General features: G+C 45.2%; 1 protein-coding gene across 1 annotated transcript; it reads right to left on the bottom strand.

The window, feature by feature from the left end:
- Positions 1-12,832: 12,832 nt before the first annotated feature.
- Positions 12,833-14,656, bottom strand: atoh1a (atonal bHLH transcription factor 1a). The gene has a single exon (XM_023836712.1). The coding sequence runs from the start codon at positions 14,477-14,479 to the stop codon at positions 13,550-13,552; it is 930 nt and encodes a 309-aa protein (XP_023692480.1). The 5' UTR covers positions 14,480-14,656; the 3' UTR covers positions 12,833-13,549.
- Between the last annotated feature and the right edge of the window lie 833 nt (positions 14,657-15,489).

Here is a 15,489-nt window from a genome sequence, read left to right as displayed (position 1 = left end):
CAAGGTGAAGGACCAGGGAGTGTGAAAATCGACCAAGGAGCCAAATGGGACCCTACAGGCCATGGTGGCAGCACTGAGATGGGGATGAATCAGGAGGTGAAGGGTGTGTGGTGAGGCCTTGGCAAGAGACTGCTGCATATAAGCTAAAGGTAAGAATGAAGATACTCTGGTCTCAGCCTGAGCATGGAGGACAGAGAAATGGGACCAGAGCATGAGTATGGATATGGGATAAGACAGAGCAGGTAGGGCAGAGTACGGATATGAGGTAAGATGGGGCAGGTAGAGCAGAGTATGGATATGGGGTAAGACAGAGCAGGTAGGGCAGAGTATGGATATGAGGTAAGATGGGGCAGGTAGAGCAGAGTATGCATATGGGGTAAGATTAGGCAGTAAGTCCAGAGTATGGGTATGGGGTAAGATGGGGCAGTCAGAACAGAGTATGGATATGGGGTAAGATGGGGCAGTAAGTCCAGAGTATGGAAATGAGGTAAGATGGGGCAGGTAGAGCAGAGTATGGATATGGGGTAAGATGAGGCAGGTAGAGCAGAGTATGGATATGGGGTAAGATGAGGTAGGTAGAGCAGAGTATGGATATGGGGTAAGACAGGGCATTCAGAACAGAGTATGAATATGGGGTAAGACAGAGCAATCAGAACAGAGTATGGATATGAGGTAAGATGGGGCAGGTAGAGCAGAGTATGGATATGGGGTAAGACAGAGCAATCAGAACAGAGTATGGATATGGGGTAAGATGGGGCAGGTAGAGCAGAGTATGGATATGGGGTAAGACAGAGCAATCAGAACAGAGTATGGATATGGGGTAAGAGAGGGCAATCAGGCCAGAGCATAGAGATGTGGTAGGACTGAGCAGTACGACCAGAGAATGGAGATGGGGAAAGACAGGGCAATGAGTCCAGGGCACGGGTGCGGCGGAGGAGGCGATGTGGGCTCAGACGGGGGCACTGGGGCCAGAGAGCAGACTCAGAAAGTCTATCCGCTGCATTAAGCTTCCCCGGTCCTGCCAGGCCCCTTTCTACACTCCTCTTTCAGCGGACCCAGGGGAAGGTAACGCTGAGCCCGGCCCATTCTCCCAGCTACCTTTGATTTCCTATTAGGTTCCTCCCGCAGAGGGGAGCCCGGGCCGTCTCACGTTCAGCGGCAGGCCCGGCCCGGGACAAAAGGCTCAGCCCGGCCTGGATACTGGGCCTTTGTTGCTTGGACCGCTTGTTGACTTGTTTCTCTGCAGCTGAAATAAAAAGGAAACTCGTCACCATGTGCTGGACCCCGAAGTGCACACGTACAGCAAAGGGGTGTGGGGGTGGGGGCTCACAGATACCCCCCTCCCTCCCAAAGGAGCCCCCCAAGGAGCAAGCAGACAGGCAGACTCGCATTCTCCTGCGTTTTCTTTCAAAGTAAACTCATTCATTTATTTCTTGCACTCAGAAATAAACATCAAGAAAAGCACTTTGTTTGAACATGATACATTTTTTCGGGACTCAAATGTACGAAGATTTTTGTTTATATTACATTTATTTATTCAGCAGGTGCTTTTGTCCAAAATGACATACAAGTGAGGCAAGTAGCACGTTACAAACACAGGGGTCCCAGGCACAAGAAATCAACTGGCATAAGTGGGTCTAGGCTGAGCTTCCAAGCGTACAAGCAAGACACAAGCACAAGCAGAGTATCGGAGCCGGAGCTGCACAACAGTGGTCTAATAGCAACAATAAAAGCATTCAGGGACATAAGTAATAATCAAACCTGTTAGTATGTTAAAGGCACAGTCAGCAAAATGCATGTTCTATGATAATCACAGCCAATGCAGACTACAAAAGTATATTATATTTTAGGGCATGGCTTACGAGTCTGCCACACTTAAGATTAATGCCAGAAGACGTCTTAATTTAACAGAAGCAGGCATGGGGAAGCGGCTGCTCTTTATAGATGCAGCCCTGATGCAGTTTTGTACCCCAAGGTACTAACAATATAAATGTTTGCCTGATGGTACAAAAATGTTCCTCAGAGTCCATCTCTTTAAAAGATACATTTACCTATAGCAAGGGTACAACTGGCAGACCCTTGTGGGTACAGCCCCAGTGACAAGTAATTGTACCCTGAAAGGTACAAGTTGGTACCTTTTTTTCTGACAGTGTAGGAGTCTTGCTGGACGATGTCAAAGGGCTGAAGTTGAACATACAGTCGCTGTACAGAATGAGCGTAGCTCAGACGCTGACATAGCAGGACGATACACAATCTAATCTGGCTAGTCTGGATCATCTTACTTTCCCAGCTCACTAACCCTCCATGTTATTAAAACTACAAATGTTTAACTTTCAGTCACCTATCATTAAAAAAATCGATGCTTTCTTGATTTCTACAGCAGACATTCCAGCCCATTCAAACAAAATAAACAGTTTAGAGTTAGTTCAAAAGTAAAAACACACACTTTCACCATCCTGCTGGATTTGCCCTCTCTAAGGCTCCTCATTTGGATGTTGGCCGTCCAAACAGAGAAACTGGATCTGTATAGAGATGTTACTCCAAGGCTCGAAGGCATCCTGGAGAGATCTGAATCTCCAGTGTCCAATCTGCTGCAGAATGAGAAGCTTCAAGAACAGAATCTCGGAAACAGCTACCTGTGAACGTGCGCACAGGTTGGATTAAGGCCTACAAATTTCCTGGATAATAACAGACAAACCCAAGCTGTCCTTTCTGGAGCCCTTTCTCTGCCTTTCCAGAATCTTGTAGTCATAGAATTCCAGTGGACACTTCTATCTAATTGAGCTGAAAAACTCAGGACTTTGTGTAATACCTGAAACCACTTACAGATGGAGTTTCAAGTGCACAAAAAGATCACAGGTTTACAAACTTTGTAAAGACAGAACCTCTATAGCATCTCTGTAGGAGGGAATTATCTGGGCAACTGACCAAGAAAGCAGGGGAACGAGGTATGAGCAGGAGCTGTCATGCTAGATGTGTGAGGCATCCCCTGTTTCTCTCTTTTTCGGTATATATATGCGCTTTTCCCCAGGGGAAGGTTTCCCTGATCCTTAATTTACCCCTTTGTCTCTCCCAGAACTGACATTAACCTGACACCTGAACACGTGTGGGCGTGTCCTTCTCTGTCTGCGGCGCTGGCGGGTGCCTGGTTGGGCTTTACTGTCATTGATTCATGTATTGACACCGCTCTCTCTGCAGGGCGGCGCCGGTGACTCAGGCATGATGCGGCAGCTATCTGCCCCCTCCTGTGTAATGACCAGCGGAAATCATGCTTTCAAGGTCCGTCATCAAAAGTGCACCTGCAGCTGCCCTCCTGTGGATTACGAGTCATGTAACTCAAGCAAGGTCAGGTGTGCTACAGATTTAAGCAGGATTATAAACACAGAACACATTGAGGGTTATTATGGGTAAAAACACAGAAAACATTTAGCCTCACCTTGACTGGTTCTCCTTACTCAATTTCTCCAATCACAATTTTTACCCATAATTCCTCAGGTCACTCTCCTGTATTGATTGGTTAGCCTGCTTATTAATATTTATTAATATTTCTTATCTCTATCCCAGGATGTAGCACCTGTAAAAGTGTGATTTGCTCTCTTAAGGAAATGACAAATTCAAAATGTTCTCCTACTGAGACAGACCTGCGTGTAAAACACAAATAAACACAAAACCTTCAGCTATGCTCCACGAAGAGGACAGGTATGTTTCACTGCGAACCATGCCTATGATCACAGTGTAACATTTACTCTCAAAGTGAATGAACAAATTACGTTAAACAACATCAAAATAGCGCAGCCACCCAGTTCTAATCAGAGACGACTTTAGGCAAACATAGCTAATGTTAGGGAAATACAGGACTTAAAATCGTCGACAGGGCAGGTGGAGTGAGACGCCTGAGACAAACAGGAAGTGATGACTGTCTTCAAGGCCGCTGGCAGAGACATGAGACGAGAAACAAAACAATAGTGTGGCACTTGAGCTGAAACGGGAGACGCACCCCACTTAGTTAAGCAATTAGCTGGGCCTTTTCCTTCGCCGCAGTCCCAGCGGGGGGCATGGGTGGACCGTCGCTGCGGGGGAACCGCTGTGTTCTTCGCAATGTTGTGATGTACTCAGATGTGGAGAATCCCCCCCCCTCCCGACAGCCCTTTCCGTCTCCCTTTATCCCACCCGTGCCCCTCGGGAATCTTCCACCTGCGTCAGAGAATCCTCCAGAGATCCACCTGAGTACCAAAGACTAAGTTCCTCAGCTCGGCCCGTCCTGAGCGTTGACTTTGGAGATAGTGTACCCCCCCCCCTCCCCCCCCCCACCCCTAGTAGGCAGACACAAACGGATCTGTGTCCTCTGACGCTTAAATAGAAGCAGTAATGCAGACCCAGGCTGCCTGTTGTGGTATATGTACCTCAGAGGAGGTTAGGCAACCCGCCACGGGCCACGTTCACGCGCCCATGTGACCCTCGGGGGCACCGGCAGTCCAACAGCGTCCCCCCCCCCCCCCCCACCCCACACACACCTCCAATTTACAGAACCGCTTTCCACAGCTTCCATTGTCGGGGGACTTTTCTCCGGGAGGTGAATAGGCATTTCTGGGGGGGGGCTGGTGAATAGGCATTTCTGGGGGGGGGGGAGCTGGGGGGGCTCTAAAAGGACCTGACATGTATCTCTAATTGGGAAGGGGAGGGATTACCAGGGCAGGGAGGAGGTGGGGGAGGGTGGGTGTGGGGATGGGGGAGTTGGGGGGAGATGGGGGGGGGGGGGGGTGGAAAGTGATATCCTTGTCTTTTGCAGCTTGCCCTAGTCCGTCCTGCTCCACCCACGCGTTACCTGAGAGTGGGGGTCTCCTGGGAATTGCAGTGGGGGGGGGGAGCCTTTCACTGGCCATGAAAAGCCAGGCGGAATAAAACACAGAAAACTCCTACAATATACAGTATCCGTCCCCAGAGCATGGAGAGCAGCTGAAATATTATCTGCAGGGCCACTGTACAAAGGGCCCCGGCAGGTCCTCACCGACCAAGGGATTCGCAGTGTAGGCTGGGCGGGGACCCCTCACGCCTGCAGAGTCAGGGCCCCCTCTCAGAAAGCACAGGTCCTCTGACCAGCGCGTGGAGCAGCTCTAGAACGTTCTGCCACTGGAACCAAACTCAAATAACACTTTAAAAGAATGAGTCTGCGAGTAATGCTCAACGGCCCAGTCCTGCCATTGGAGAGACGTCCTCAGTATGTGCCGGGTGGTGGCCTGCAGGACACGACCGACTCAGAGCAAAGAAACGCTAATTGAGGGGTTTCAGTGCATCCCTGGAAACCTGAGAAGTATCTTTGGAGGCTCTGGTGTGGAAAAGCAAGGGTGAAGGATAGATGCCATGGGACAGAAGAAGCGGGACTGGGCTTAAGATCTCAGATGGAGCTTGAGATCAGACAGACACTAGGCTTTCACCAGCATGACTGGTGTGATGAGGGACCCGGAGGACAGACAACATCAGGAGGCACGATGGAGACATGTCTAAAGGACATTCCTGGCCATTTTCCCCACAGCCATAATGCAGAGGCATCTTTATCATGGGTTTTTGGAGCTCCTAGGAGATCATGGATGACGTAGCAGCCGTTCTAAGGCACTTTCTCCAAGAATATGTCAAGTCTACCAGGCAACCCTTCAGAACATCATAAAGCACCTTCAAAAACCTTTGAATTATCACCTTCACCTAAAGGCTGCATATGGCCGGATGTTCTGTAGACATCTAGGTCCTTGAGTAGCTGCAGGGATGTGGACCATGACCTTATGGTTATAGGACCCGTGGTGGTCAAAAGGCTGCTTCTCTAGATGTGCCAATGCTCACAGCATCAGTTCTGATGGAGGAACATGGCCTAGCAGTGGCCTGAGACGGCAACATGTTTTTTGGGGGGCTGGTGGGGGGTTATACCGCGGAGATGACAGCCTACATATTAGCTGAACCCATCTTCTCCACTGACCCCACTTGACCCTGCCTCCTTACCCCTAACCTCCCCCCCCCCCCCGCCTTGTGCCTACAGCTTCCATTCTGGAAGTGCTTTGACAAGTTCAAGGTGGGGGCTCTGATGCTGACGACTCCCAATGGGCTTTCACTCGCGTTCTCTGGGTGTGGTGACATGGCGGCAATGCTACCTGTGAAAGGTAACCCAAGCCAGCGGAAGATGAATGCGGAGTCAAAGTGTAAATACCCCTAGAGTTAACACGCTCCCCACAGATGCACGTGCTATATATACACGCTACACACACACACAGCAGGCACACACACACACACACACACACCCACACAACGCATATAAGCCAAGCTCAGAAAGCATTCAGTGTCAGGGTAATTGGTCTAAGCATTGTGTGCCTCTGAATGGACTGGATACCCAAGAAGGTTCATGTCGTTCCTGGTACACGAGCTTTGAAGGTGGCGGACATAAAAGGGCTGGCCACAGTGCTTGCCCCGCCCACTGGCGCATGCTGGGGGTTGGGAGCGCATAGAGTTGCGTCACAGCATGTCATGGCGCGGAACCTGGCCGTACGGCTCAGTAATGCACGTGGCAAGGAGTGTGCGGTAAACCGCCACAAGTCTAGCCAGAGTCCCCCCAGATACCAGCTGCGGGACCAATCAGGCTGCGGCTTTAACACGCATTTCAGGGTATGGAGACCACAGACCAATCATGCTGTGACTTTATCACGCATTTCAGCTTACTTTCCAATTTTTCTCATTCGTACCTTCACATGGGGAATGAAATCTCCATTCAAACCTAGAGCTTAGAACCTACAATGTCAGACCAGCCAGGAAACATGACCCGTCGACTCGATGCCCATCACAGGGCAGCAAAGGTACACCAAAGATGATGGAGTGAAACTGGTGACCGACGGTTACTCTCCCTTCCCCAGTTAGCTGCCCCAAAGGGCTCTTGTGTACAAACATGAAACCACGTGACGCACATAACATATTAAAAGCTACATGAAGCCACCGAGAAGGACAGGGACGGAACTGTTGCTTGTGCCATGGTATCGTGTGAACTTGTTTTCTTTGATGTGTCAGCGAGATGTCCAATGGCAAAATGTGTCAATTTGTTGTTGTTTTTTCCAAGGAAACTTGAGTCGGACTGTACCAAAGATGGGGGTGAGCGTTGACTTCTCTCCAGCGGGTCTGCGCAGACACGCCGGCACAGAGACTGCGCTCGGGGAGTCCGCGCACCATTCATGCATTATTCATGACTCTTATTCATTGGATCAAGTGGCCGTTCCCATTGTTTTCCAGCCCTGCTTAGATAACCATCTTTTCAAAAAGAAAACAAAGGTTTACTCGCTTGGCATTGTACGCACAGGTGCACGCACACCCCTGCACAGGTACCATAGTCCATTGACCCTCCACATAAATATTTCATACACAAACTTATAGGTGATCTCTCACCAGGAGCTTTGACAGGTGTTGCACGGCTTTCAGCTGCCCATAGGGGGCACTAGCGTGCTCTTGGGATCTGGTGCCCCGATGGGAGCTAGACGTGTCCTTCCTTCCAGCTTTGGTGGATAACGGGGTTATCCTACGGGGTTATTAAGAGCAAGCTGAACATGTGTGTGAGTCACCCGTATCATCAGGTTGTGTGGCCTTTTACTCCACCCCACCCTCCTTCTCCCTCCTTGCCCCCCCCCACCCCTATACTCCTGCTCTTCTGTGCCCCCTGCCCCCCCCCCTTACCCCTTACCTCCATCCACAGCAGCTGGGAAATGCAGGCTATTTGGCCTTTGTACAGGAACCCCTAGAGAATCCTATCTTCTCTTGGCTTCTTGAATCCACAGCCCAGTTCACCCCCCCCCCCCCCCCTGCCTCCAAACTCATGAAAAATTCAGAGGCTTGGGGAGGGGGGCACAGAATATGCACGATTCAGTGTCAAACTTTTCATCTCCCCTCTTGTTCTTTTTTTGCCGATTCATTTGTGTTGGGGGGAGGGGGGCACGTGTAGCGGTAGTAACCTTCCCCCCCACCCGCCCAAGACGGCTCTACAGTATGTGTAATTCAGAAGTAGAACTGTAGAGAACTTAATTGCATCTTTTCCATCTCTAGGGAATATTGTGATACAGTGATACTTTGTTTTCATTCTTACTATCGCCGAAGGTCCGTGACGTAAACCTTTGTCCGAATCACAACAAACAAGTTCCGTCATCTATCATCTTCCTCCATAAACACATTAGCGTATTTCACGGGAGGCATTTAGCCAATCCACCTTTAATCCTACAATCCAGGTACAGTAGTTGTTAATGTAAATATCCGCGCACTGTATTTTTCTGTAGTTATATTTGTAGACACCGAAGCACGCATCACTGTTAAGTTAATTGCATGAAAATGTACGTCAGTTCGATGCAGTTATAATATTATGACAACATTCCACGATGTTATTAAAAATAAACACACAAAAAGGGTCTTAATTGTAATGAAATTACTTTGCTTTAAGTTTTCCTAAAAAAGAAAACGAATTAAAACCATATTAATTTAAAAATATTAATTTACTTGTTCACGTCTATATAACTTAGTGGAAGAAGCGGTGGATATCTCATCGGGTCGGTTTTTATTCTGAAAAAAAATATCCATAAATATAGTTTTCCACACCCAGCAAAGGCCTACTGAAATTCTACAAACAAACAAATAAATAATCTGAATAGAATAAATCGAAAACATGACAACGTTTGCTTTGCCCTTTAAGCTCATTACAGAACATCTTCACAAACCATTCATCTCAATTCACTGAATTACAAATATCAGTATTGAAATGCCAGTGCAACAGTGCTGAAAGTGTCTGTTTTCAGACAGTGGGGAGACGTTAGATAACAGCTGACTAGGACGAACCCTTACTACTCCATATGTCTTGCCATGTTTTATCGTTACGCCAGAAGGCGAAGCAAGCTTCTGCTTTTATTTTCCATACCGCCCTTTCTAAATATTTAATGAGAATGAAACATCAACTCATTTTCACGGGAGTCTTCGCAGATACTTGTTTGCAGTTTACTCTTGGGAAGATAGTGGCGATGCCACAGGTGTCGAGAGCCAGCCAGCCAGCTAGAGGCGGTCTTTAACTTAACCGGCTGATGTGTACCTGTTACCGACACAAATTCCTGTGATTTCCTACCCGAGATACAAGTTGAGGAGGACGGAAAATACAGAAAGAGACACTGTTATGTCTATTAAAATCGGTAAAAATAAATAAATAAGTGCTTTGTTGAGCAAAGTTCTTACAATAATGGTCCGGTGACCTATACGGTCGGGGAAGCTAACATTAAGATATGTCTTTGAAATATCGCAATGTTCATACAGAAAATATTCTTGCTTCGTTTTTATAACCTCGCTCTAGTAATAACTAAATTATCGCTAGTACTTGGTATCAAACGAGGCTATATTTGATCAACCGATTCGTCAGTCAGCCAATAGGCTACCACAATTATAAAATTATTTCCAGTTGGATACGTTTTGAAATAAGGAAAAAATTAAATAACTTAGCATTTACAATGTTTAACTCCAATATTACGGATTGCATTGAATTCTATTTAATAGACCTGTATGAATGTAAAGCAACAGCTGTTTTTTGTATCTTGCATGTAGGTTACCGGCGTGCTCGCTTCTTTGAGCGCGCGCACTTGAAACAAAACCAATTCTGCTAATTTTCTTCAATCGAAGCATTTGCTAAATTTAAGACCAATATACTACAGGCTATTTAAGCCCGAAGTCTCGTCAAAATACATGATTTCGGGTATAATAATAATAATAATAATAATAATAATAATGATAATAATAATTATAATAATAATGATGATGATAATAATAATGATGATGATGATAATAATAATAATAATGATGATGATGATGATGATGATAATAATGATAATAATAATAATGATGATGATGATATTTTAAAATCCTCGTCGTGAGATTCAGGACGAACTCACGTACAAGGGGAAGAAATCGGAGAATTAAGCAAGTTGACAGAGTCGCGTAAGTCGGGCAGGTGTGGACTGCTGGCTACGGTGTTAAACAGATAAAGGCGGGGACGCATATCTGTAAATAATTAAAAAGACAAGGCGCTGCCCGCTGTTACCCGAGGCGCTCAGTGGCTGGTTAAAGCTAAGGGGCGGAGACAAGGCGCCAGGTACACACAATCACTCTTATAAATAATTCCCCGTGTTTTTACTATCCAGCGCCTGAAATTAAACCGGACCAGACCTTTGGAAATTCGCATACACAGGCCTATTAATTACACCAGAAGCACAAAAGTATCTGTGGCTCGTAACAGAAAATGATATGATAGGACGTGGCATATTTAGTTTTATTTGAGCACCAGTAATGCATTACATTAATTAAATAATAAAATGAATGTATCTAATTAACCAAATTAACCAGCTTGCACTCCAGTGCAAGCTGACACGAAAATATTTTGTAACTAAATTCTGTCAGGTTAATCCTTTAGCATAATCAATAAAGCACATTGTTTATTTTTATATTTATATGACAAGCGATATGAAATTAATATATAATGTTTGTTAATAGTCTATTTTTATTATTTGGCAATAATACAATATATACATTTCAAGATAAATTCAGGAGCGTTCTTATACAATTAACTTTACATTTGTTATTTAGGCCTACTGTGTCTGGGACTTTAAAAAGACATTGAAATGGGTTGCAATCTGCTGTGTGTGTGTGACAGAGAGAGAGAGAAAGAGAGAGAGAGCGAGCGTGCATGCGTGTGAGTTGGCGTATGAGTGTGCGGTTGGGTCTGGGTCTTATGTCTGCACTGAGTCCTAGAAAGGCTGGCAGGCTGACTGTGTCCAGAAGTATGTCCTCTGGGACGCGGCTCGGAGTGAGCGCGGGGGACCGGGCGCTCACCAGCTGACAACGCGTGCTTCAATAAAGACACCGAACACCTCGGACAGCGTTCTTGCCAAGCTCTTTCTGCAGATATAAAACATAATCTCATGACCATGATCTCTTACAACTTAGAAAGTCATTACTAATCATTTAGACTTGTTGCCGACAGAGAACTCTATTTGGCTATAGAGAACTATGTTTAAAAATGGCACTGAAATATAGTACAACACAAAACTTGCTCAAATAGCAAGTGTATGGTACTGACAATAGATGTAGCATCATCTCAGTGAGCAGAAATGCTTATGTAACGCATGTAATCGTTAAAAAAAAAAAAAAATTGGGGCGGGGGGAGCAACAGAACTGGACTTACTAAAAGCGCGAGAAGTTTGCAAAGGCAGCAGCGTCGCCGCTTGAAAAGGAGAAAGAAGCGAAAAGCTCCACCATATGGAGAGCGAGCGCGGGCGTGAGCGCTGCGGCGGGAAGCGACTCCAAACTCTGTTTGACTTTAATGAGATTAAATGAGAGCCGCAGTAATGACAGAGAGTGCCACTGGACTGCCGCTTCATGTACGTGATCTCAGTCGAAAAGCCATCACCGAGAAAAACGAATCCAGGACGATGTAGCGTTTTGAGTGCATCTCAATAGCCAGCGTGCATTTTACCCCATGCAAACGTCAAAATCTGACTTTTTTATTTCAAGTTCTATCTATCTATCTATCTATCTATCTATCTATCTATCTATCTATCTATCTATCTATCTATCTATCTGTATGTCTGTATGGCTGTCAGTCTATCTATTTGTTTATGTGTTTATTTATTTATTTGTCTATCTATTTGTTTGTGTTTATTTGTCTATCTATCTATCTATCTGTATGTCTGTCTGTCTATTTGTTTATGTGTTTATTTATTTATTTGTCTGTCTGTCTATTTGTTTATGTGTTTATTTATTTGTCTGTCTGTCTATCTGTTTATGTGTCTATCTATCTATCTATCTATCTATCTGTATGTATGTATGTATGTCTGTCTGTCTGTCTATCTATTTGTTTATGTGTTTATTTATTTATTTGTCTGTCTGTCTATCTATCTATCTGTTTATTTGTCTGTCTGTCTATCTATCTGTTTATGTGTTTATTTGTCTATCTATCTATCTATCTATCGATCTATCGATCTATCTATGTGTTTATTTATCTATTTATCTGTCTCTGTATCTATCTATTTTAATGTATTTAAGATTTAGTTATGAATTCTTTGATTACCATAGAAATGAAAGATGCACAACCAGCTTAACTGCTTTAAATGTATCTGGTATATTGACCGCTAATTCATCACGAATAACGATATTCCACAAGCAATCCTGCTTACATGCATTTCACATTTTCCCCCTGTGTCTTATATTATTATAAATGAATGAATGAGTAAACAAACAAACAAATAATCATATAACAACAATAATGATAACAACGACGACAACGATAACAACAACAACAACAACATAATAATAATAATAATAATAATAATAATAATAATAAGGTGCTACGGATAAAATGAGATATATGGCATGTTGCTCATACTTTGCTGCACGTGTCTATAAAAAAGACGTGCAGAGTATGAAATTACACCCAATCACTTTTGATACTTTCACTGAGCTTATAATTACTGTTTAAAAACGACAACATTTAACCCGCAATCAGTGGCTACGGCGTTCCTTTCAGGTTTGACTATACACTGCAGGAGAGCGCAGTATTGTCGGTCTAGTAGTAGCATAGATGATGGCGAAGGTTATTTTACGATGAGAGTTTATAATATGTTACAAATGGCGAAGAATAGCAATCACGTCATTATGATTATTTCAAAGCGACGTGTTAATGCCGCTTATAGTGTCAAATATCGTTAATATGGTATTATTTTATTTATTGGGGCTGTAATAATAACAGTTATTGAGACTCAATAATAATCACCAAAATAAAAACGCTGGAGGACTTCATTGAGGTTTCTTTGCTCATTTATTCTAATAAATCAAAGGGATCATAAAGCAATGGCAAATTGGTAACCTTCAGCAAATGTAACATTATTGTAAAAAGGCAGAACAAAACCAACACAGAAATAAATACCTCCGTTGTTCCCAAGGAAAAGCAAGACACAAAAATTCTTTACAAATGAATAACAAAAAAAACGAGAGAACTAATATCTACATTAAATATATGTATCAAATTGGCAGTAGTGTTTTTATAGGAATTCTCATTATTTTATAACGTTATACTTTTTAGTTTCTCAAGCCTCTGGCTCTATGTAAAGTGCACGCGTTAACTTTAGAAGTACAGAGACAAAAAAATTAAAAATAATAATGATGGACAATGTAAGGCAATACGTAAGCATGTCACTGCGAACATGAACAGGTTCCGGCGGCTTTTCTTGGAAGACAGCTTTTTGAACATGACATCTGAGAGCCCGTGGCAGTTTCGACATGGCAGAGCGATCTCCTCTATATGCCATCGGCAAATGGACAATTGGCAGAACAGAATTACCAAACAAAAACGATCAAAATCTATAAAAAATGCGGTAGCCCTCAAATACACACGTGTGGACATGTAAGCGGCGACGTGAAACAGAGGGCATATATAAGCAGGCTAAAAAAAGAAAGAAACGCACGGATGACATAAAAGTCTGTCTGTCAGTGAGGGGCATCGGGGTTAGAAAGTGTGTTGGCTTGGGATCTTTAGTTCAGAGAGTTCGTCCTCGCTCTGTAGCTCCGCGTGTGCCTCATCCGAATCACTGAAGTGTGAATGTGGGGAGAATTCTCCGTCGCTGCGGCTTGACCGAGGCGAGTCCTTGCTGCCCTCGGAACTGGACTTGAGTGTCCCCGAGGGACACAGCCCCTCCTGCCCAATCAGTGCTGTCAAAGCTCTGTCTTCGTAGGGGAATGGCATCGAGCTGAGGTGGACGGAGTAGCCCGTACCCGTTCCTCTCCGGCAAGAAGAGGACGGTCCTAAAGGATTGTCGGGTCCTTCGTAAGTTGTGTTGGACAAGACTTCACACTTTGGCGAATCCACCTTTCCGCCCGGACCCTGCAACAGGTCGGAGAGTGCGTTGATGTAGATTTGTGCCATCTGTAGAGTCTCGTACTTGGAGAGCTTCTTGTCGTTGTCGAAAGCCGGGATCACACTGCGGAGCTCGTCAAACGCATGATTTAACCCGTGCATCCGCCGCCTCTCCCGTGCATTCGCTGCCATTCGCCTTTGTTTTTGCACTACGTTGGCTGGTTTGCTGGATGGAGCCCTCTGTCGAGTCTCATCCGCTCCTCTAGACCCCTTTAGCCGACACAGTTCGCGCACCTTGACTGGGCTTTTGGTACTCTTCCTACAGCCCGATTCCTGACCAGCAGGAGGGGGGGACACGCCTTCCACGCTGGACCCGGGAGAGTGCAGCAGGTAGTCGGCGTGTGCCGCGCAGGTGCCAGGCTGCACGGGAGCCAGCCAGACGCGTGGGTCGCTGCTGTCCATGAGTGCCAGGTCGTGCGGGTACCCGCGCTGCTCCCCCCGCCCCAAGCGCGCTTGCTGCCCGTCGAACACGGCCATCTCCTTTTCATCTTTGCCCCATTCCTCCACATGCATCCCTTCCATATTAAAAGCTTTAGTTTTGGTGGCTAGAAAGAACAAATTAAGTATATGGAAACTTTATATAAAAGTTTAAAAATAAATAAATAAAGTTGCTTTGCGATCCCGCAGCTCTCCCCTCACTCTCGCACCCTCTGCCTACGCCGGGTCGCGTGCAAGGCCGCTTCTCTGGTGTCTCGAGGCGCTGCGCCCCTTTAAAAAGCGGCACGCGCCGGGGAGCCCCCCTTCTCGCGCTGGTCGCGTGTCGCTTTGACCAATAAGAGCACTCGGGGCAGGCGCGTGCGGCCGGCCAATGAGAAAGCGCGCAGAGCCCGAGAGAGGTTATTATGCTCAGACTGTTTATGATAATGCCGCAGTTTAGGACTGTTTAACTGGGGTGTTACAGTCACAATGGCTCGTCCCACAGGACACACGCAGAGTGAAACTGGATGGCGAACAACAAGGATAGACCGTAATTTGGTTTGTGGACCAGATGTGCATGCATACCCTTGGTCAGAGCGGACAGTGGAACTTATACTGTTTTACAACTAAACGATGCTATTGGACGAAATGCATATTACGAAAAATCTATTCCTAGTAAAAAAAAAAATCAATATGTTTTATCTCGTGTGAAAACTCAAATAAAAAATCTTATACGTGAGAGGGAAAGCGTCGGCCAACATCACTTGACCTACCAAAAAGACAGTAGTAAATATCCTAGAGGCGAAATTGGAGCGTGCTGCAGTTAATTGAGAACAAATAACTTTACCCGCTGAGTTGTAAACCGATTCAGTTTTAGATATACGCGATATCTTCCAACAAATTCTTGAAATCACTGTTGGCAATTATTTTACTTAATAATTAATTACACTTTCCTTCAGCCTGTCCGACACAAAGAGAATAATATTTTTCTTATTCTAATCACGTACGTATACCTAAAACACGTGTATGTTTTATTAAGATTCCTCTGGGTTTTATTACAGTTCTGAAAATAATTTCATAGACGGCATTGTTGAATTACTTGGTTTAAAACAATA

Source organism: Paramormyrops kingsleyae, chromosome 2 (assembly GCF_048594095.1).
Source record: "Paramormyrops kingsleyae isolate MSU_618 chromosome 2, PKINGS_0.4, whole genome shotgun sequence".
Classification (NCBI taxonomy): Eukaryota; Metazoa; Chordata; class Actinopteri; order Osteoglossiformes; family Mormyridae; genus Paramormyrops; species Paramormyrops kingsleyae.
This window is presented reverse-complemented; position numbering and strand designations above follow the sequence as displayed.

What these genes read in the sequence shown, in the direction of transcription:
- atoh1a (XM_023836712.1), bottom strand. Translation starts at nt 14,479, where the DNA reads ATGGAAGGGATGCATGTGGAGGAATGGGGCAAAGATGAAAAGGAGATG.